General features: G+C 47.7%; 1 protein-coding gene across 1 annotated transcript; it reads left to right on the forward strand.

Annotated features, from left to right (window-relative positions):
* Window positions 1-49: 49 nt before the first annotated feature.
* On the forward strand, window positions 50-22,873 carry EIF4EBP1 (eukaryotic translation initiation factor 4E binding protein 1). Its single transcript, XM_081127419.1, has 3 exons — window positions 50-278; window positions 16,184-16,363; window positions 18,322-22,873. The coding sequence occupies exons 1-3, from the start codon at window positions 134-136 to the stop codon at window positions 18,351-18,353; spliced, it is 357 nt and encodes a 118-aa protein (XP_080983545.1). The 5' UTR covers window positions 50-133; the 3' UTR covers window positions 18,354-22,873.
* Window positions 22,874-23,628: the final 755 nt, after the last annotated feature.

The following is a 23,628-nucleotide window of genomic DNA, read 5'->3' on the forward strand; positions in this document are numbered from 1 at the left end:
GGCGTGGGGAGAAAGAGGCGGAAGGGACGGCCTCGAGGGGGGCGGGGCGGGGCGGGCCAGGGCGAGGCGGAGCGGAGCGGGGAGCAGCGGCTGCGGGGCCACGTTCTGGCTGCTGGCACGAGCGCGGAAGACCATGTCCGGGGGCAGCAGCTGCAGCCAGACCCCAAGCCGGGCCATCCCCGCCACTCACCGGGTGGTCCTCAGCGACGGCGTGCAGCTACCCCCCGGGGACTACAGCACCACCCCCGGCGGCACGCTCTTCAGCACCACCCCGGGAGGTAGGCGCGGGCTCTAGGGGGACAGGCTGGGCAGGAGCGGGGACGGTCGGCCACCGCCCACTGGACGGGCGAGCGGAGTCAGGGGCGCGGGGACTGGGCAGAGCGGGTAAGGGGCGGCAGGGCGGCAGCGCGGGCCGCGGAGGTGGCCACAGGGAGCGCGCGGACGGCCGCGTCCCGTTGCCTGCGCTCTGGGTGCGTCCTCCAGAGCGGTGATTGCAAACTGCCCCATTAGTTTCCTCCTCCTGGGAGAGACAGCTGAGCGCCCCCACCCAAACAGATAGGCGCGCTTCCAGGACTGCCCCTTGCCGAGGCGCGCTGCCCCTGGTGGGTGCTGGGGACAGTTCTCAGGCGGAATACGGTGGGGTCAGGGTGCCCAGGGATCTAGGAGAGGACTGGCCTGGGGTTTTTCGGGGGCGGGGCGGGGGAAGGGTGAGCCCGGGCGCTCTCTGTTGGGATAAATGACTCTCGCAGGTTTCTTTTCCTTCCCGAGGTGCGCCCAGTTTTGCGCCGGGCCAGCACCCTCTGACGGAGGCTTGGGGCTGAGGGTGTCCGCCTGCTCCAGCAGCCTCGCCGGCACCTGCGGCCGGCTGCCCACTTACGCGTGTGGGATCTCTGCCGAGGGACCTGGGGTTCGGGCAGGGCTGTGCAGAAAAACACGTTCCTCTCTCCGGGGGGAGGGGGGACGCGTGTGACCTCCCTAAGAGTGGATGAGGAAGAGGAAGCTGGGCTGGCACGGGCTGGGCCAGGCTAGAGCTCCCTCGGGAGCCAGGCTTTCCCTCCCAGCCCGGGAACCCGGAGCGCCGGCGCTGATGAAACCTGCCCGCTTGTTTGCATAATGAAGTCCTCCTCGTGGCGCACCAGGTCCCTCCCATCCTCGCGCAGTCCTCGCCCCCTTTGGCCCTTCTTCCCTCCCCTACACCCTCCTCCGCTGTTCCTGGCCAAACTACACGAAAACTGCCTCGGATCCTGGCGCAGCGCTGAGAGACTAGGGGGCGGGGGGGGGGGGGGGGGGGGGAGGGGAGGGGGCGGGGCAGGGGGAGGGGGCGGGGCAGGGGGCGGGGGGGCGGGGCAGGGGGCAGCCTCTTCTGCCAGCCCCCGGGGCCAAGTGCTTATTTTCTCAGGCAGCTGTCCCACCAACCAGCGAGGTCTTGGGCTGTTTGGTGCAAAACATACAAAGTTGGAATTGTTCAGGAATCAGATGTTCCTGTCTAGCGGCGCCACCTTATTCTATGGGACATGGCACTGAGGCCCCAAAGCTTAAAAACCTGTGTCCATTGTCCAGTATCACACTGCTTTCCCAAGCTGAGCAAGAAACAGCAACCCAGCATAGAGGGGGAAACTGCCCTCTCTCCTTTTAAAAATGGCCCAAGGAAAAGTTCCCAGGGACGCTGCCTGCCGCTTGTGACTCAGATTCCCTTTATGAACTCTATGCTGCTCTGCTTTTTGTGTGTCATGATGTGTCTTTCAGCACCTTTCCCAACAGTTTGTGGGATTTCTTCAAGTGAGGGTGTGAATCTGCTTGATTTGTTCAGAGTGGGCACTGAGGCCTGAAAGCTCAGGAAGCCCTTTTTTGCACCTTTTTATTTTTATTTTTAAATCCTCACCTGAGGATATTTTTTTCCATTGCTTTTCAGAGAGAGTGGAAGGGAGAGAGAGAGAAACATCGACTGGTTGCCTCCTGCAGGGGCCCTACTGGGTCCGGGATCGAGCTTGTAACTGATGTAAGTGCCCTTGGCCGGAATTGAGCTTGGGACCCTTCAGTCTGTGGGCTGACACTAACCACTGAGCAAAACCGGCTAGGGGTTTTTTTTTGGGGGGGGGGGGTTAGCACCTTTTGTTGCTAGATGGGGACAGATCAGATTGGAAACAACACCCAGAGGTACTGTTTATAGGGAACTTTCTACTTCTCACTTTGGACTGGGAAATGGGTGTTTTTTTGGCAGACCACAGCAAATTCTCCTCTCTTTGAGAGTCTTTAGTTGGGAGAGAGGGGAAGGGGCTTCTGCATCAGAGTATAACTTAGTTTCGGAGGCCAATTGGGAGAAAGCTACCAGTGCCAGGAGCCTAAACCAAGGTCTTCCTTGTCTGGGGTATCCAGTGGGGCAGGCACAGCTCACAGTCCATAACTGGAGAATCCTGGCTTACCTCTGCCTCAGTTAGTTGAGGTGTGAAACCTTCCTCCAAAACATACTTTACCCTACTCCTTTGCCAGGGCAGAGAAGCTTGAACTAATGAGAAAAGGTCATTCTGGTGCCCTTTTGCTCCAGTCTGGAGTGCTGTTTCTCAGTCTTTAAATGTGCATATAAATTACCTGGGAACCTCATTTAAATGCAGATTCTGATTCTGTAGATTCTGGGGTAGAGCCTGAGATTCTGTATTTTTAACTAGCTCCCAGTGATTGCTTTAAATACCACACTGAGCACAATAGTGCCCCCCCTTCCCCACCCGTTTATCCATGGTTTCACTTTTCTTGGTTTTAGTTATCCACGGCCCAAAAAAATTGAATGGAAAATTCCAGAAATAAACAATTCATGTTTTAAATTGCATATCATTCTGATCATGATGGAATCTTATGGCACCCTTCTCTGTCCCACCTGGGTAGGGAATCATCCCTTTGTCCAGCATATGCATGCTGAATATGCTGTCCACCTGTTAGTGACTTAGGGTTCCATACTATCTATGGTTTCAGGCATCCACTAGGGGTCTAGGGGAGACTACTGTACTCAAGAATTAGTGGAACATGATTTCCCTCACCTTTTCACACCTTGGGGTCTGGCAAAAAGTGATGCTTCTATCCAGGTAGGTGTCTCTTGAGGTTGGGTTTGGCATCGGTCTTTAAACCAGAGTCTGAAGAGTCTGCATGGGGGCCCGCACTCCATTTACAGAAGATGTCAGGAGCTGTTGAAGTAAGTGTCCAGCAGTTACTCTTGCTGGATATGGCACTGCAGTGTTTGTCCCTGGAGGAAAAGGAGCAGCAGCTGATTTGAGCTTTCTTCATTCCAATGACTTCAGTTTACTTTCCCTGGCCATTTATCACCATCACACACACACACCACACACACACACAGGCTGAGCCACTGATCTGAAGTTAAATGTCTGGAGAATTTAAGAGAAATTTGCTACAGGGAGTGTCATTTTTGAATATTTGAGTCCATGGAGTTTTGAAAACCTACAGTGGCACCACAAACCAGCAGAATGTTGGAATGAGTCAGAAACCTTCCTCTGTTCTACCCCACCCCCACCAACCTACATGTTCCCAGTTCCATGTTAAATGTTTGAGCCCAAAGCCTGTAGGGGTTGCTTGGTAGTAGTCATACTTAAGTCCTATACCTGGATAAGTTTAATCGGAGGTAAGCAGGTAGGGCTACAGGTGTTAATGACACCTTGTTTGGTTAGACAAACAAAGTGTGTGCCCAGGAAGCTTACCTTTGAGCAGCACCCAAGTGTTTGGCTATAGAACTGGCAGTGCCAGGAAGAGGGGGAGGTTGCTGGGCACTGAAGCTAGAGCACAACCAGTGCCCGAGGCCTTAGTCACATAGGGGAGACGAGGGCTCATTATTAGGGGCAGGTTAAAAGTACTTGTACATTAAGGCAGTGAGGGAAATAAAATGGGCCTCTTTTCACACTGACCTGAGCTTCCTTTTAAAGCATTTAGAACATTCCACACTATGTCCTCATTAGAGATTTTGATGGGGGGCTAGTTGTAGAGCACCCCAAATTCCCTCTGATGCCCACAAGCCTCCCTGTTTTTAAGGCATTTACACATCCGGAAAGTCAGTCTGACCTCAAGGAATTGCATTTCTAGTTGAAGATGAAGACATACCTGAAATAGAATTATAAGCATCAGAGTTGTATCTATAGAATGAAGAAATTAGACGGATACCCCATAACCCCATAACCAGTAGAACTTGAATGAGACTTAAGTCAGAATTGCCTACTCAGAGTAGTCACCCTCGTAGGCCTCATATTCTAACAGTGCAGACATAGCTGTTAAATTTTAATTGCATTCAAAGGCTTACATATTTTTTAAATATCCTCAAAGGTGGCCGGCCTTATTATTTGTAAGAAGAGTTTGTTTGTTTTTTCCTGAAAAAGCAAAAAGTTTTTTATTACCAAATTTGGTGAAAGGGCCAACAGGGTGGTACCATCTTTATCTGTTGGTAGTGAGGCATTTTCTCATAATGGATGTCATTCCAGAAGAGGAGTTAGGGGCAACAGTATTGAAAAAAGGATTGCTTCCCAAGGTGAAAGTTTTTAATGAAAGTTGTTCATTATATGCATAGATTCTTGCATGTTCAGACAAATGAAAAACCTGTTACTTTCTGGTCTTACCTAGATCCATGCCAGTGTTCTTCCTCCATTATGATTCATAACAAATGAATCACGTGTATTTGTTTACGTGTTTGCTCCCTCGGTTGGCCAGGAAGTTCTTTCAGAGTAGTCTTACTCATCTTTGTATCTCCACAAGTGAGTGCCAGGTCTGGTGTTTAGAATGTGAAGGGTTGACAAGAATCCTGGAATGAAAGCATTCTCATGCCCTGGCCAGCGTGACTTGGTTGAGCGTTGTTCCATGCACCAGAGAGTCACTGGTTCAATTCCCAGTCAGAGCACATACTCAGGTTGCCAGTTCAGTCCCTGGTCAGGGTACATGCTGGAGGCAATCAATCAATATTTCTCTTTCCCCCTCCCTCTCTCTCTAAAGTCAATAAAAGCATTTAAAAAAGAAAGAAAGAGAGAGAGAGAGAGAGAGAGAGAGAGAGAGAGAGAGAGAGAGAGAAAGAAAGAAAGAAAGAAAGAAAGAAAGAAAGAAAGAAAGAAAGAAAGAAAGAAAGAAAGAAAGGAAAGAAAGAAAGAAAGAAAGAAAGAAAGAAAGAAAGAAAGAAAGAAAGAAAGAAAGAAAGAAAGAAAGAAAGAAAGAAAGAGGAAGGAAGAGGGAGGGAGGGAGGGAGGGAGGGAGGGAGGGAGGGAGGGAGGGAGGGAGGGAGGGAGGGAGGAAGGAAGGAAGGAAGGAAGGAGGGAAGGAAGGATGGATTAGGGTAACCTAGTTTCTTTACCACCAGGCCCGGGGTCTGAGCTGTCTTAATGATAACATTTACAGGGTATCATTATTTATCTTGGGATGTCCCAAAAACAGAAACTTACTTTCTCTGAACTTTCCCACTTATTCCAGTATTACAGATAATAGTATTACTGATACTACTTTTCTCTATTATTGTTTAGCAGAAAGTAGAAGGAAGTGACTTTTTTTAGACTGAACAAGTCTGTTTGGGGCACAGGGTCTCAGACACTGGGATTGACACTTCTTATTTACATGTTTGCACTTAGCATCACTGACTAGGTAGGAGTAGATGACATTTGCCCATGGCATTTGGGTTCTCAAGGACATGGGCAACAAAGGGGGCCTTGTAATCCAATGTCTATGCCCATGAAAGTTCACTAAGAGACTAGGCGCTAATATCAGTGCTCACCAGCTACCCAGAGATACTTGTGTTGATGAGAATGGCTGTATCAGTTAGCTATTACTGTGTAACAATCCATCACAAAACTAGTAACTTCAACAACATTCCTTGATGATCTTGCCTGCACTCATTCATCTGGCTGCATATAGTTGGCAGCTGAATTGCCCTTGGCTAGAAGGTCCAAGATGGCCTTACCCACAAATCTGGGGCATTGCTGGGGACACCAGGAAGTCTGGGAGCCCTCTTTATCCTCTTGGTCTCACACCATTCAGGAGTCTAACCTGAGCGTATTTAGTTGGCAGTTTTCAAGGCTTCTCAAGGCTCAGGCTCAGAAGTCACATAACATCACTTACACTGTTGGTCAAAGCAAGACACAGGGCTAGCCCAGATTCAAAGAGAGGGGGAAATAACTGCCTTTAAATGAGGGAAGTCACCTGTGTGAACAGGGATGGGAGGAGTTATGGGGACTGTGTTTTCAGACCATTTTCCACAAGGGCCAAAGCTCAAAAAAATGGACCTTTGAGAGAACTTAACTGGCCAGCAGAGCCAAGGCCAGGTGTAGAAGCAAACCAGAATCACAAGCCTGTGAATCCCCTCTGGGTTTAAGAGCAGAGGACACCTTCCAGAAAACATTGAGTCATAGATCCCATGCTCCATTTTCAAGGCCTTATGTCCAGCTCCACAAAGCAAATCATACAGATGGCCATGATGCCAGACCACTGGGCAATGCATTCCACTTTCTGTCATGCCTCCCCTTACTCACCACTACCCAGCCTACTTTCTCTTTCCTCCGCAAGTGGCCAGGCTTTGGGTACACTCTTCAGAGGAGCCTACACTTGCTCTGCCCTCCAATTTGAACATCCTTGATTTTCTGGAATCCTGGCAATAGGATAGAGTCAAGTTTTTGAGTCCAGCAGTCTAAAACTGGGTAGGAGTGAGAATACCAGGAGGTAGGCGACTTCTGAATTCCCTTTGGTTTCCTGATGATGCATATAGTGTAGAGGTTAAGAACTAGGTCTCTTGCCTTAAAGAGAGCCTGTGAGAAAACAGATTTCTCTGATCAGCTCTTCAGAACAAAAGTGGGCCTATATTACTTTGCTAGAGCTGCTGTAACAAAATACCACAAACTTGGTAGTTAAACAATAGAAATTTATTTTCTCACTGTTTTGGAGGCTGGAAGTCCAAGATCAAAGTGCCGGCAGGCTTGGTTTCTCCTGAGGCCCTTGTCCTTTTGCTTGCAGACAGCCACCTTCTTACTGCTTCTTCCCGTGGTTGTGGTTGTGGTCATGGTCGTGGCTGCAGCTTGTTCCCCTGTGGTATCTCTCTTATAAGGACACCAGCATATTGGATTAGGACCCCACCCCAGTGGCTTCATTTTAATTTTATGGCCTCCTTAAATACCTTATCTCCAAATACATTGGGGTACTGGAGGTTGGGACTTCAACATGTGAATTTAGGGGGACACAATTCACACAAACAAGGCCCCTCCCCTTTCCTAGGACAGCATGTGTTTCTGTGTAACCAAGCATTTCGGAAGGGCACTCCCTGTTGGTAAGCTCAGGGGTCCCCTCAGCCTGCTCTAAACAGGCATTTTGAAGTGTTCGGGGGAGTGAGAGAGGGGGAAGGAGCTTGGCCAGCCCTTAGAATAACTTTTTAAAAATTTTTGTTGTTAATCGTCAGTGGAGGATATTTTTTGCCATTGCTTTTCCGAGAGAGTAGAAGGGAAAGAGGGAGGAGGAGAGGAGAAAGAAAGAGAAACATCGCCCAGCCGACATGGCTCAGAGGTTGAGCATCGACTTATGATCCAGGAGATTGCGGTTTGATTCCCGGTCAGGGCACGTGCCTGGATTGCTGGCTCAGTCCCCAGCATGGGCTGTGCAGGAGGCAGCCGATCAATGACTCTCTCATCATTGATGTTTCTATCTATCTCTCTCCCTCTCCCTTCCTCTCTCTGAAATCAATACAGATATTTTTTTTAAAAGAGAAACATCTATGTCAGAGAGACACATAGACTGGCTGTCTCCCACACGTGCTGCAACAGTGGGGGTGGGGGAGAGCAAACTGCAACTCAGGTACATGCCCTTGACTGGGAATCGAACCTGGGACCCTTCAGTACACTGGCTGATATGCTAACCATTAAGCCACACCAGCCAGGGCAGAATAATTATTTTAGCTATTTTGTTATGAAAGCTTCTGTAAAAGCCCTTTCCTCCTGTTTAATTTTCAAATAAACTGGACTTATTCCCTTCTAGGGAATTCCTTCCAAGAGAGGGACTAGCCAGAGAGGCCTTTGCCACTCGCTGAACGCCCCTAGTTGGTGTTCGAGGACCTTCATAAGATTCCTGGCATCTGAGAAACAACCAGATCTTGGTTCTCTTTGCAGAGCTGGCGGGGACAGAGGTGAAAAAAAACCTTGGACTGAGCACACACTGCTTCTCTCACCAAGACTTTCTCCCTGACAAGTCAGCTCTGCTTGCTAAACAGACAGCTCAGCCAGAAAAGCTGCCCAGACACTTGTGGTTCCTGCCTGGTGGTCACGGTGGTGGGGAGATCCCTGGTAGACCCTGGCACGTCTGTGCACTGGCCTCCAGGTTGACACGGAGCTGGTGAGAGCTGAATTTAAAATGGTCTGGATTACTTTGTCCACAGGTTGCTGGCTTGCATCTGAGCACAAGCATTCAGACCTCCCCCTGACCCTGTTGTGAAATGCTCTCCCTTTCCCTGGAATGGGAACAGCAGTTCTAGGAATTCCATTCTTGTACTCTAGCTGGGCCTCATGTCCTGCTCAAAGAAAGAATGCTTCTGCCAGGGGAGGCCCAGGGGGAAGTGAGGGATGAACTCGTCTCAGCTTACAGGAGTCTCATCCAGCAGCATTTGGAACCCGAGTGTGGGTACTGTGGGGAGATGGAGAGGAATTAAGGCAGGCCTGTCTCTCAGGGAACATCCTGTTCCAGCCAAAAACTCAGAAGAAGTAAAAGTCTGAAGACCCCTGTAATTTTTCCAGTTGCCAGTGCTGGCTGAGGCTTACTAGACTGTCTGCTTTGCTAATTTTGAATAGAGGTTTGTGTTTAGGACTGGAGATAAGACAGGTGAGGTCTGCCTCTGGGTGTCAGTGGCTATGGGAGCAGCCTTTCTGAGCCTTAGTTTCCTGTTTATGAGTTGAGGGCAATGAATCTCCCTCACTGGGGGGAAACTGAGACCCGGCATGTCAGGCTGTGGGTGCATTGACTGGCCATAGGCAGGCAGTGATGACCGATGGTGATTGCTGTGGTCACCTTTCCTGAAAGCTTTAGCATTCATTTATGCAATGCGGTACTGGCTACAAAGGATATAAGTAATGCTCCTCAGCCTCCAAGGAGCTTCTCACCTGCTTATGTTTGCTTTCCTAAGTGATTTTCTTTTAATAGCAATTGTGTGGATGTCATGGTTTGTTCTCATAAAAGGAGTCAAGCCTGGCTGGCATGGCTCAGAGGTTGAGCATCAACCTATGATCCAGGAGATTGTGGTTCGATTCCCAGTTAGGGCACATGCCCAGGTTGTGGGCTCGATCCCCAGTAGGGGGCCGGCAAGAGGCAGCCAATCAATGACTCATCACTGATGTTTCTACCTTTCTCTCCCTCTCCCTTCCTCTCTCTGAAATCAATAAAGATTTTTTTTTTTTAAGGAATCAAGACACTCCTTATCTTAGTTAATCTTCATGATGCTCCTGTGAGGTGTGAATTTTGTTAGTAACCTCCTCTTGGAGCTGAGGAATAAGTCTGTGCCTCGGGAGTCAAGGAGCTGGCACATGGCACGCCCTGGTCTGAGCCCAGAATGTCTGCCTACAGGCCTCATGCTATTTGTACCACTTTAAGCACCTGCCAACAAGGAGATCCTAAAAATAAATGGCAGCATCTCAGAGCTGGAACTGACCCTAGAGATTATTGATAAAGCCTGTCACGGTGTTGATGCTTTAAAAATAGTTGCATGAACCTAAGCCACAATCTTTGTTTATAGGTGAGGAAGCCAGACCCTGGGGGAACGCCTAAATCACTTTATACCTTCAAGCAAACTGTCCTAACCACAGAGCATGACTTGAGAAAACATACCATTCTTGTGTTTGGTGCACATCTGGAGCCAAAAGACACTGGTTACCAAACATGCCAAAGCTCGTGGTGGATCCTGAGGCATGTTTCTTTGGGCCCAAAAAGGATGGAGGATGCTCTTACCCTCTCCTCTCTTCCCATCTCCGCAGGTCTCTTTCCAGAGTTGTTTTCCTCTTCCCTGATTTGTCCCAGCTTTGACCATATATTGGTCCCTGGTGTGGATGGGACCAAATAAATGGTGAAATATGTCACCTGAAGCCATCCTGGTCATGGTAATAGCTAGGATTTGTTTGTATAGGGCGTACTTTGTGTCAGCCACTGTTGTAATTCACGCAGTAACCCCCTAAAGTTGGCACTATCATCATCATCCCCATTCTACAGAAGAAGAAATTGAGGCACCACGAGATTGACTAATAGCTTGCAAATAGGAGAGCTGGGTTTCTAACTATCAGGCTGTAAGAAGAGCAGCAAGTATTCATCCTGGGATGTTGTCCCTACCCCCTCTCTCCACAGGGCAGGGAACTCTTGCAGCCCCCTGAACTTACATTTTCCCCACATGTGCTTGCATGGTAATTCATTTCAAAAGGCTTTCAGTTTGCTAGCAGGCGTGGCTCAGCAGTTGAGCATCAACCTATGATCCAGGAGACCGAGGTTCGATTCCCGGTCAGGGCACACGCCCGGGTTTCCGGGTTTCATACTCGACTTCCAGCAGGGGGCGTGCAGGAGGCAGCCGATCAATGACTCATCATTAGTGTTTCTATCTCTCTCCTCTCATCCTCTCTTTGAAATCAATAAAGATGTATTTTTAAAAATAAAATAAATAAAAAAGCTTTCAGTTAGAAAATAGCCTCAGTTCTCTACAGGTAGTTCAAGACCAAACCTTGAACTCTCCCTTCCCCCCACCCCACCCCCACACCCAGCAGGATCCCAGCTACAAGGGTGGTTTGAATCATGGGGGAATCCACCTCTGTTCCCCTCCTGCCCTGCTGGAGACAAGGTTCTGGATTCCCCTGCTCTGCACCTTCAGTTTCTGCAGTCTAGATCATCCCTAATCCACCTCCCCGATGGCCCCCTCACTTAGGGGCAGTGCAGAATTGGGGTGACATGGATGTTTCTCTGGCTTGGGTTCTCAGGCTGCCTGGAAGCTGGAAGACAGGGTTGGTGCGGGCTTGATATCTCTGTCCCCACTGGCATACACAGGGTAGATTTTGTCACTCTCCCTCTGTGGTCCCCGCATACGCCTCTGTTTTTATTATTATTATTTTTTAAATATATCTTTAGTGATTTCAGAGAGAGAGGAAGGGAGAGGGAGGGAGAGATAGAAACATCAATGAAGAGAGAGTCATTGTTAGGCTGCTTCCCTCACCGCCCCCCCATGGGATCAAGCCCGCAACCCGGGCATGTGCCCTGACCAGGAATCGAACCAAGATCTCCTGGATCCTAGGTTGATGCTCAACCACTGAGCCACACCCAGCCAGGCACACCTGTTTTAGACTTTGCACAGTTGACTATATTCATTTGTTTTTAGGTCCTTCTCAGACTAAATCACGAGTGTCTGAGGTCAGGAACCTCTTACTGTAGCTAACTGTTGCTTATATGCCTAGCGCCTAGCATGGTGCTGGTACAAGGGCTTCTGTGGGAGCATGCATGAGACCAGCACACCTACTTTTGGGGTGTAGGATGGAATAAAGATTGCTAATGTGTAGGTGAGCATTAAAGCTTGTCCCTGGGTTGCAGAAGCCCCCATCCTTGAGTACAGCCTGTGGGAGTCAAGTCCAGTGTGGCTGGGGCCTCGTACACACCACGCAGGGAGGTGCTGGGGTGAGCTCACCACGCTGCTTCTCCAGCCCAGCAGGGGGCCCCAGGGCTTTTTGTGTGGCGGGAGGGGGGAGTGTCTTCCTATTCTGACCCTATATCCTTATGTATTTGTTTATTGTCCCTATATCCTTATTAGAATTTTGTATTTAGAAAAAATGCTAAGTTAAAAGATGTTTGTTTGGTTGTTGGCTTTAATTCTTACCCCCCGGCTTTAATTCTTACCCCCCAGAGGTAACCAAACACAAACCACATACAGTTCTGTGACTCTTTTTCATACAATATATTGTGAACAATGTATACTTCTTAAAAAATTTGTCCTTATTGTTGAAAGTATTACAGATATCCCCCTTTTTCCCCCCATTGACCCCCGCTCCCACCCTCTCCCCAGGCCTTTGTCGCACTATTGTCTGTGTCCGTGGGCTATGCTTATATGCATATAAATTCTTTGGTTAATCTCTTTCGCTCCCCCCCCCCCCCCCGTGCTCCCCCTCCCCCCATTCATCAGTCTGTTGCAACATATACACTTTTCTTATTCCAAATAGCAGCTGTACAGCATTGCACTGTAGGTCTGGCCCATGATTTATTTAACCTGTAGCTTAGTTTTCAAAAAAAAATTTAAGGGGTGTGTGTGTGTGATTATATTAATCTCTCTACTTTGTATGTGCTTGATTTTTTTATAATAAAAGTATTTTAAAGTTACTATACGTAAATAGTTTATATATGTAAATAGTTAAAACTCAAAAGTAGTAAAAGGCTTCTAACAGAACAACCTCTAGCTTCTCCCACCTCCATCCCACCCTTTAGAAGCAACTAACAACATTTCTCAGCTCTTTCTTGGGGGATTTACCTCTGTATTTCTAACTTTTCTTGATTTTATCTATTGATTTGCTTTTTTGATAGATGATAATTTGTTAACATTTATACACCCTCTTCCTTCCCATTCTTTCAATATAACTATATCACAAATTCTTAAAAATACATACTTGACGAGCCACATAGTGGTGAGTCCCATGGAGGGATGGAAGAAAAATGGCTTCACAAGCCAAAGAGCTTCATAGGAAACATTTGCACCACATTGATCTGTAGCTACTATTCCTTGCTGGCCCCAACGGAGTCAGAGGTGGCTTTGTGGTTCCCCCCCCCCCCCGTGCCCCTCCTAGGCTTGGTGCCTTGTCAGCTGACTCTCTGAACACCACTGTTGACCCTCCACAGCTGAGATACCCCCATGGTGGATGTCTTGGGTGCCACCTCTGCAGTCACTTAGTTTATGGATTTTATTAGCACAAATGAGGATTTTTAATTAAGTGCTCTAGCTATAAGACAAAGGGCTCGGAGGCTGTTTCTTTTTCTCTTCTTAAATGTAATTAATGATTTAGAAATTGCCAGGGATACTTCTGGGCATATACCCCTAAGAATTGAAAGCAGGGTCTCAAAGAAACATTTGCACACCCATGTTCATAGCAGCATCATTCATAGTAGCAGAAAGGTGGACGCAACCCAAATGTCTGGATAAACAAAATGTGGTATACCCATACAATGGAATGCTACAACAACATGGATGGATCTTGAACACATTATACTAAGTGAAATAAGCCAGTCCCAAGGGGACAAATAATGTATAATTCCACTTACGTAAGGGACTTAAAGTAGTCCAAGCCATAGAGACAGAAAGCGGAATGGTGGTTGCCAGTGGTTAGGGGGAGGGGAAGTGGGGAGTTGTTTAATGAGTACAGAGTTTCAGTTTTGCAAGACAAAAAGAGTGTGTGAATGCACTTAACACTACTGAACTGTACACTTAAAGATGGTTAAGATGGTAAATTTTGTTACTTATATTTTACCACAATTTTTTAAAAAAAACCACTGGGGGCTGATGACCTATAAAGGACCTTCCCAGCAGCTGCTGACCTCCAAGTTCTTTTTTGAGACTATTGAATGTCCAGCTCTTAGGTTCCACTCTGATGGCGTCAGTTCCCTGCTCTGGTGAGCAAACCAACAAAAAAGCAAAGGTGGGGGGAGGCAAGGAGGTGAGAAGGTAAGGTGCTAAGCCTGGAGGATTAAGAAACAGAGAAAAGTGGTCCCATCTCTGAAGCCAGGACATCTCCCCTCAAGGAGAGGCGACCGTTCTTCATTCGTAACCTACTTGGTTCATAGGCACACAGCCCTTCGTGTTACAGATGAGGAAACTGGGACCCAAGTTGGGGAGACACAGGCACAGAGGGTAACGAGCACAGGGTTGCATTGCTGGCTGGTAGCAGAGCCTTAAGGTGCAGCCCCTGTTCTGTGTTTTCTTTATACCCCTCCCTCCAAGAAATGTGAGCTGTGAACTTAAACTGCCTGGTGATGATGAGCAGCGCTGTCAACTTCAGTCGCCTCTCAGAGGAGCGAAGCAAGACAAGGTGACAGCCTAGAGCCAGAGTCAGACTGGGACAGTGTGTGCAAGTAGGCGGAGCTCCCATTCCACTGCCCTTCCACATCCCAGGCTCTCTTCAGCATGTGGAGCCCAACCTCATGGACTCATGCTCCGAGCTCAGACAGGCCCGTGCTTTAACCTCAGGAAGTAAGTCCCAGCCGTCGGAATGTCACTCCTCAGCCCTTCCATGAGGGAGATAGTTCAGGGTTACTAATAAGGAAGGGCATGCCTGACGCCCTGAAATCACGGTTTTCTAAATTCTAGACATTCATCTACCAGTTGCAGTTTTCATCATACTTTGTGTTCTACTTGTACATTTATTTAATTTTTTTATTTTTTTATTATTATTATTTTAAATATGTTTTTATTGATTTCAGAGAGAGGAAGGGAGAGGGAGAGAGAGAGGTAGAAACATCAATGATGAGACAGAGTCATTGATCGGCTGCCTCCCGTACACCCCCGGCTGGGGATCAAGCCCACAACCCAGACATGTGCCCTGACCAGGAATCGAACCGTGATCTGCTGGATCCTAGATTGATGCTCAACCGCTGAGCCATGCCTGGCCAGGCTGTATTTAATATTTTTATATCACCTTACCTTTTTCATTTCATTTTATTATATTTTATTACATACATTATATAACATATACTGTTATACAGGATGAGGCAAAAATTAGGTTTACAGTTGTTAGTTCGCAAAATGGTTTATTCTTGCATTATTATTATTATTTTCCATATAAACAATGTAAACCTACTTTTGCCCCACCCTGTATTAAATTATATCCTATTATGTATTAAAAGGAAACTTGTCACCACGACTATATATGGAAAACCAGATTCACTTGCCATAAATAGAAGGTAACTATAAAAAGAAATATGATGACAAGAAGACAGTTTTAAATTCTAGCTAGATTCCCCTGCCTGCTGCAGGCTTTGAACCTGAGGCCTGCTCTTTGTTGAAAGGGAGCAATCAGCAACTGTTAGTGAGGTATTATATTACTGGTGCTTAGAGATGATCAGGATAAACAAGGACCGAATGTAAATAACCTCTCACTAGTCACTGTTACTTGATGAATCAGCTGGGTCGCCCACAAGGACCCTGAGTCCTGTACTTTAGAAAACACCCCTTTTTGAAGTATCACAGGATGGGTCCAGGTTATTGTTTAGGACAGTGAATAATTCCATAAGACATGGTCTAGGGTGACAGTTGGGAAAGGAAAACAAAAAGAAAATGAATGGAACTCAGACCATGTACAAACCCTGAAGTGCAGTGACACCTCAGAGCAATGGGTTTACCGGTGCCAGGGGCAGAGCAGGGTGGCATGGAGAGGTGGGCTTAGCAGGAGATCCTTTTGTGGGAAGGAGGAGCCAATGAGCCACTCCTCTCCACAAAGCCCAGGCAGGGAAGTTCTCATTTTTCCTAGTTGGGAAATCACTTAATTTTCTGTCTGTTCATTTGTAAAATGGAGTTAAAGATTCTGGATATCCCATAAGGGTACTGTAAGGGCAGAATTGAAAAGTGAGTGAAAAATGCACCTTTTCCACTGTGGGATGTGATTGTCACAGTAATAACACTGAGCACCAATTAGGTAAGTGAGTTGGTGGGCTTTAAGGAGAGAGTGCAGGGTGTGCAAAGCTCTGAGGGGAGAAAGGACACAGTCTGGTGACCAGTGGGCCCCTTCTTCCCTCAGAGTGGCCTTTGTCATAGGAGTCAGGGCAGTTTGGTGGCAGCAGAGTCCTAAGCTGTAACCAGGCACCTGGAATAAGTCTCATTTCTCCTTTTATAGGTCCCCCTTTTTTTTTATTTTAAGAATTTTTTAAAATTGATTTTTAGAGAGAGAAAGAGAGAGAGAGTGAGAAACATCGATGTGAGAAAGGGATGTGGATTGGCTGCCTCCTGCACGCCCCCTACCAGGGATTGAGCTCACAACCCCGGCATGTGCCCTGACTGGGAATCGCACTGGCAAACCAGTGCATGGGACTACACCTAACCAACCGAGCCACACGGGCCAGAGCTATAGGTCCAGCTTTTACAGGAAAACCTGCCTCTGCTGCAGCTATGCCTCAGAGACATGGAAAAATGAGCTGGCAGGGGGTTCAAGGTGGCTCTACCAGTGTCCCTATACCCTTCTAGGTACCAGGATCATCTATGACCGGAAGTTCCTGATAGAGTGTCGGAATTCACCTGTGACCAAAACACCCCCACGGGACCTGCCTGCCATTCCGGGGGTCACTAGCCCTATAAGCGATGAGCCCCCCACAGAAGCCAGCCAGAACCATCTGCAAAACAGCCCTGAAGATAAGCCAGCAGGCGGTGAGCTTGGGCGGGCCGTTCCTTGGGATGGGAATGTGTGCAGCCTGAGAGTCCTATCCACTAGAGGGAGTTCCAGGGAGGGACTGATGGTGACAGCCCCACCTGCGGAGCAGCTCAGAGTCCAGAGGGTGGGGGTAAGGACTGGGGGGATGGTGGGGAGAACTTTCATCGGTACCAACTTTCCCCATGATAGGGACCCAAGAACCCCAGGAAAGAGGATTTGGCCTCATTAGGTAATCTAATCAGTGTGCCCCTTTATATAATTGTCCCTAAAGCAGTACCTTGTATCTGCAACACTTGAAATACACCACGATGTTCATGCGCAGGAAATGACTTTGGTGTACTTGTCCTCCAGGAAATTGCATGTCTATAGGCTCAGAAATACATCCAAGATGCCTCCTGTCAGGGTGTCTGTCCACTAGTGGATTCTTGATGAAAACGGGTAGAAACAATGCAACCAGTTGCTTCTGCATGTTTGCCATGGGGTCCCTAAGTCCTTCCAGTACCCCGTCCCTCCCCACAAGTAACCAGAGCAGCCCCCCTGGCAGAGGTGTGTGTGAATGTGGTCTTTGCGGCACCCTGACTGGCTGTCAGAGCGTCTGAGCTCTCCCGCTGCGGGAGAATGCAGTGTAAGCACTTGCGGACAAACTGAGTCAGCCCGGGACGCGCTGACCCTTCACCCGGGAGGCAGTACACCAGGCCAGGCAGGAAGCAGCTGAGACCTCGGCTGGCCGGCTCCGCTGACCGCAGCAGAATCCGTCTCCCCGGAGCCTGCAGGACATGATTCATAATTACCTTGGGAACCCCACAGCCCAAGACAGGAGACAGTGGCCTTGCCTTTCAGACTTGGAGAGCAGCGGAAGGGAGGGAAGTGACACAGAGAGCAATAAGGACCCCCCAGGCAGTGGGGTTCCCTGCCGTGTGTGAAAGGATGGAAAGGATGGGCAGATTCACCTGGTTGGTGGCACTGTGCCTTCCACCCCTACTTTTTGCTTCAAATCAAAGACTGGAAGTTGAGGATGGAGGAGCAACTCCTGAAATTGTTAAGTCGCTGCTATCTAAGGACTGTCCCTTGCCCCCAGTTGCATACCTTCTTCCCTCTCAGTTTCTAGAGCTGCTCTGGCCCATAACAAATGCAGGGTTGGCCCAGTGGTGCCCCAGGTGGCACGCCTTACCCACACAATGGCCTAGTAGTTTTACACAGTTGTTGTGATGGGGTGTGATGGTAAGGGAGGGACATCATTTTTTATTTTGCTGAACTGGATGTTAGAAGCCGAGGCTCCTGGCCTTGGACCCACGTATTTGTGTGGATATAACCAGAAGAGGCCAGTTGTTTCCCTGTGGGGCCAGAGCAGGCATCTTGCTGTGTAGATCCTTGGGCCTTGCCCAGGAGATGCTGAATGAGGCAGTTCCATTAAAAAGGAAAACAACCTACAGCAGCATAAATGACTTGGAAATTTTAGTGGTAAGTGGGCGAGGGCAGTGAGTGGCTGAATTACCACAGGGTCAGGCTATTTGATGGGCAATAGGATGTATGCCTAGTTAGGTTATAGTACCGTTTTCTTAATCAGAAGTTGGGACACAAGCTCAAAAAAGCTTTATGTTTAAGGAGTATTTTTCTATGAAATTGTGTTTATGTCAATTCACAAGTAACCATTTATTCTTATAAAAAATAATAAAAATTAAATAAAATTCAGGACTGTCACCTCTCCTGGTCTCTGCTCTTCCTTTGGGATTAGGGAAGAGAGCACAGCTGGACAGGACAACTTTAGGCCTGTATTTCCAGGAATACCTAATATAGTCCCGCCCTCCCTCCATTCTCCTTGGCAACAGAAATCCAGCCTCTGCTCTTCTTGTAGGAACACCAGAATGAAAAGATAACACCTCTCCCTGGCCTCTAAAATGTCAGTTCTACCAATCATCATTGCTCACCTGCCCTCTCTCCTTTCTCTCGCCAGGTGAGGAGTCACAGTTCGAGATGGACATCTAAAGGACCAGCCATCAGATTGAGCAATGCCTCTGGGCCCCTCTGGCCCTTCTCCCGAGAAGAGTCACATCCGCCAGTTATCATCCTGGGCAGGCATTGGGTATGGGGTTGACCACCCCAGTCCTCTGCTCCCTCAGTCAGGGCACCTGTTCCCCCTTCCTCTTGGTGAACACCAGCAGATACCTCTATGTGCCTCCATTCATGCAGGAGCTGGCACTCCAAGGAGAGTGACTCTCAAGAGCACACACCCTGTAGCCTGGGGCCAGGAAGTGTACTTGGAGGAGCCCTTTTGAATGACCATCCTGCTCTCTTCCTCTGAGGGTACACCCACCTCTCCTTAGGTTGGTGTGTTTGGGGAAGTTCCCCTCCCCCTACTTCCCCCAGAGAGGAAATAAAAGCCACCTTTGCCCTAGGGCCAAAAGTTGGCCCCGGTCTGAGCTCTTTTCTACTCCACGTGGATAGCTAACACCAACTACTATCTGCACAGTACATATAAAGCACTTTCCTGTGCATTATCTCATTTGATTCTCATGCTGATCTGTGAAATAAGTAGAGCAAGTGTCATCCTCATTTAACAGCTCAGAAGTTAAAAATTGCGCACTAGTAAATGAGAGATAGGACTGGGTTTGAGCTGTGCTATTCTCCATCTCTTATTTTTCTGTGCTGGGTGATTTTTCTGTGGGGGGTGCTGCCTCTTTTCTGGGCTTTGTAAGAGATTATATAGGATTAATTACCAGCGAGTAGTCCATGCAAATGGAGGCTTCATGGAGGTTACACTACAGTTGGATCCTGAGAATGAGTGGGCTCCGGGGAGCCAGGGACCCAATGTTGCTGGGGTCAGGTGGTCTTGTGGAATCCGGGTGTGTAAGGACAGGACATCAAGTTGCCTGCCTTGGCCAGAGCAGGCAATTTATGTGGTTGGAAATGGCTTTTATAAATGGCCCAAAAAAGACTAGATCTCTAAGGGCCTCGGATGCCAAGCAAGCATGGAGGAGCCCTTCTGAATGATCATCTGGCTCTGTAAGCACTTTCCTATACATTACCTCATTCGATTGTCATGCCCATCCTATGACATAAGTAGAGCAGGTGTCATCCTCATTTTACAGCTCAGAAGACCAACTCAAAAGTTAAAATTACACTAGTAAATGAGAGATGGGACTGGGTTCGAACTGGGTCTTTGCTGAGAAACAGGTGTTTCTCATCATAGGCTGCGCTGGGGGATGGATGGCCTTTGACCAGGAGGCAGTGGTTGACGTGGACTTGACAAGCTCTGTGCTCATAGCACTTATCCATCTGCTGTTTGGGGAGCAGCAGGCCTTAGTGAGCAAGTCCCTGGACTGCCCTTTTCTATAGCTGAGTTGGAGTCCCCTTCCCTGTGAAGACAGCTGGAATGTGCCTGGTGATGGTTTCTGGAAGGACCTGGCCACAGTGGCATGTTGACTTCAGGCACAGCATACCCTTTTTGTATAAAAAAGTGAAACGCTGGGTGTGGGTCAGCGGTTGAGCATTGACCTAGGATCCAGGAGATTGCAGTTCAATTCCCGGTCAGGGCACGCGCCCTGGTTGCGGGCTCGATCTCTAGTTAGGGGCGTGCAGGAGGCAGCCAATCAATGACTCATCATTGATGTTTCTATCTCTCTCCCTCTCCCTTCCTCTCTCTGAAGTCAATAAAAATATATTTTTTTAAAATGAAACTATTGAGGGACCACCACCAGAACAAAGACAACTAAAGCTCTACCTGGAATCAAACTAGATCTGATCAGCCTTCCTGATCCCTTGGCTTTCCATTGAAAGCATCTTATTCTTTCCCCTCCTGACATTTAACCAGAGGTCTTACAGTCTACATGATCCATTTCTCTCCTAGGTGCTATTATTTCAGGGTCCAAGAGACAGGTAAAAATCGATTTATCTGACAATAAGAAAATTTTTCACAAGTTGTGCACCTTTCTCACTGAACGAAAGTATCCTCTGGAAAACCCAGGTGTTACTTGAGCATCATTCTGGCTGGATGCTGTGGAATAGCAAAGATCTATGTGACACAGTCCTTGTCCTCGAGGAAATTAACATCTTGGGGAGATAAGTCTCCCGTGGTCCAATTTAACATCCCAGTGTATGGAGTCTTAAAGCTTTTGTACAGATATTCTAGGAAACCATCACAGTTTGGCTTGCTCACCCCCTAGCATCACCAAAAGCACTGTTTTTGCAGTTGGGAAGACCAGTAACAACTGTGGGACAGAGCCACATGCGATGAATCAGGAAATACAAAGAAGTGTTAAGCTATGATGTGTGTTCCCAAGAAGCTTACAACCTGATCTGGAGATGAGAAGTTCTATGAATAGTAAAAGGACACCCAGAAATGTAATAAAATGTGATTGTCCAAGGCTTGGAGGCTGTATTGATGCCATGAGTTAAGGGAATGAGAATCTGGCAGGATTTTAATTTGGGGAATGCCTTCCTGGATCATGAATGGCCTGACATACAGGGGTCAAGAGAACAGTTTAGCTGGAAGAATGTCAAAGATGTTGGGTTTTCCATACATGAATGAAGAGGCTGAACCAGATCAATGGAAATGGGAATAGGCTACATTGGGCAAGGGGGCTTGACAGCACTTGAGGAGGTAGGAGGAGAGAGGTGTCATGGAGATGGCTGGTCTGGGAGACTCAGAAGAGAGGTCAGAAAGAAATGCCAGTTTAGGAGCTGCTCGGAGTAAACAGTGAGAAGGCCAAAAACAAACTTTGGGGAATATTCCCAGTGAGCACGAGTGGCACATAGGGACCTGAACTTCCAGTAATTTTCCAGCCTCTACACTGCTGTTGGCACAGCTGTGGGCATCCCTCCAGCTCCCAGGTGGCCAGGTGAGGTATGGATGGAGGCCATCTTTTTACTGGCACCCTTTAGTGTGACCATCATTGTTGAAACAACTCAAGGAAAGCCCAAGGACACATAGCCAACCAAGAAATCCCAAGATCTGAAAAACCAGTACTTCAGGAAGAGCTGCGTTCATTAATAGACCCAGCAAGTGGTTTTTTCTAGCTAAATCCAACTTCATTCTGATTTATCAAGCCTTTGTTAAACCTCTTGTCCATGCCCAGCAAGATGCTAGATCTTAAGGCAATACAAGAGAATTTCAAGACAAACACCTGAGAAAAAATAATCCCAGGAGGCATGATTAAGTCCAAATAAGTGGAGTGAGTGTGGCAGGTCAGCAGGAGAGGAGCAGTTGAAGTGCAAAAGATATGGAGGCTGTGGGGGAAACTGCCTGAGCAAAGGCGTCGTGTCTGGAATGAATATAATGTGTGTAGAGATAGTATGTGAGGCTGAAGTGTGCTGGGTAGCACAAGGTAAATTTAGATAGCATAGGATTAGATTATTGAAACAACAACAAAAAAGCACTGATGGAATGCCTTCTGTATTCTGGAGCTTTACTACAATCTTACCTTTGGATCCCTGTCACTTAAAGTAGGTGTTTTTAATTCCCATTTTATACAAATCCATGGCTTGTGCATGTCAGAATTAGGAGTCCAGCTTCTATATGTCCAGTAGAAAAGTCCATCCTCTTTATACCACATTGGTTGGAACAGAGATCTGGGCTGTTTGGATTCTGAGCTGTAGGCAACTAGGATGTTGGATGGAGGTATTAGAACAAGGCAGTAACAGATTGGGGTTAAGGTAAATCTGGTGGAAGGAAGTGGAGTCATTCAGATGTTCAGTGGATCGTTTAGACTTGGGTGCAGTGGGGGGACAAAGGAGCAAACGAAGATTGATAGTATTTTCTTATTGATGGAAGGGTTATTTATTGAGTGCCTACTGTGTGCCTATGTGCAGGTACTATTTTACGCTCTAGAGGGAGCAGTGGGCGAACTAAGCCTTTCAGAAGCTGATGTAACACCTCTAGGAACGGAAGCCATGTGCTATTCTTGTGTTGTGCATGCAGCTTTCATTGCCTAAATCAGAAACCTAGTCTCCTCACAAAAAGGTTGACAATTTAGCATGGCCAACCCTCCCTCCCTCCACTGAGCAGAGGATGTGTGCTTCTTGCTGTGGGGACAATTAATCCTGGGTGGAAGAGCCAGCATCCCAGTGACAGGCAGCAGAGACCTCAGTTTCTGGAAATAACTTGAACAAAGCCTTCTCATGAGATTAAACAAACATGAGGAGGTAAGGAAATGCGGTTAACTGGGGAAAAGTACGACCCCTAAAGAGTAGGTTTTCTTGAATGAGTATGACTTGAATGTATCCTGCAGGGAGAGTGGGAGAGGACTCCCCATTGCCAAAGTGGAGGGGAATCTTTCCTTCTCCCAACTGTTCAGAGGCCATAGCACAGGGAAACTGGTTAAAGGAAGCCCTTGACCCTACCTGGGTAGCTCAGTTGGTTAGAGCGTCGTCCTGGATACACCAATGAATGCATAAGTAAGTGGACCAACAAATAGATGTTTCTCTCTTTCTCCCCCTCCCTCTTTCTCTTCATCTCTCTCCTCCTCTCCTCTCTCTACAAAATATAAATAAATAAAGGAAGCGCTTTGAACCCTTGGTTGTCCCTTACTCTTAAATTCTCAAGAGGAATGAAGGTTATTTCGTTTCCAGTTACAATACTCAACATGGTGCTGCCTCCTGCTGGAAGCATTCTTTAAAACCAGGGAGGAAGCAAACATCTCAGAAAGTTATTCCACGCCATTCGTAGGCGAAGGAAAGTGAAGGGAGCCACACACTCCAGACCTGAGCACACTTCACATTGTCTCAAGATTAGGCAACTGGACCCTCCTTCTCTGAGAGGATTACTGAGGGAGTTTTCCAGATAGGGTGACCAAAGATGTGTTGAAGGCTGCTCCCTGGTTTGGGACAAGCTAGTTAGAACCTGCCTCCTTCCTCCAGCCAAACAGTCATGCTTACGGCCATACTGCCCTCTGACCCTCAACTCACCACTCCCCAGCGGTAACCAGGTGGCTCTGTCCTCCAAGGAACCCCACGTAGCATTAGGGCTCTTCTCAACTCGAGCTTCTGCCACTAGGTTGCATTTAAACCTTTCCCTGGTCACTCCACCCTGTCATGGGAGAAGCAAGACTGCCTTCCAAAAGGACAGTCAGAACTCTGAACTGGTAAAAACTCCTCCCTTGGCCTCTATAGCAGAGGTGGCAAATCTTTTTTCTGCCAAGGGCTATTTGGATATTTATAACATCATTCAAGGGCCATACAAAATTATCAACTTAAAAATTAGCCTGCTGTATTTAGTCAAACATTTAATTAACTCACCCCTAATGCGACGTCTGGAACTGCTTCT

Source organism: Miniopterus schreibersii (assembly GCF_964146895.1).
Source record: "Miniopterus schreibersii genome assembly, chromosome: 2".
NCBI lineage: Eukaryota > Metazoa > Chordata > Mammalia > Chiroptera > Miniopteridae > Miniopterus > Miniopterus schreibersii.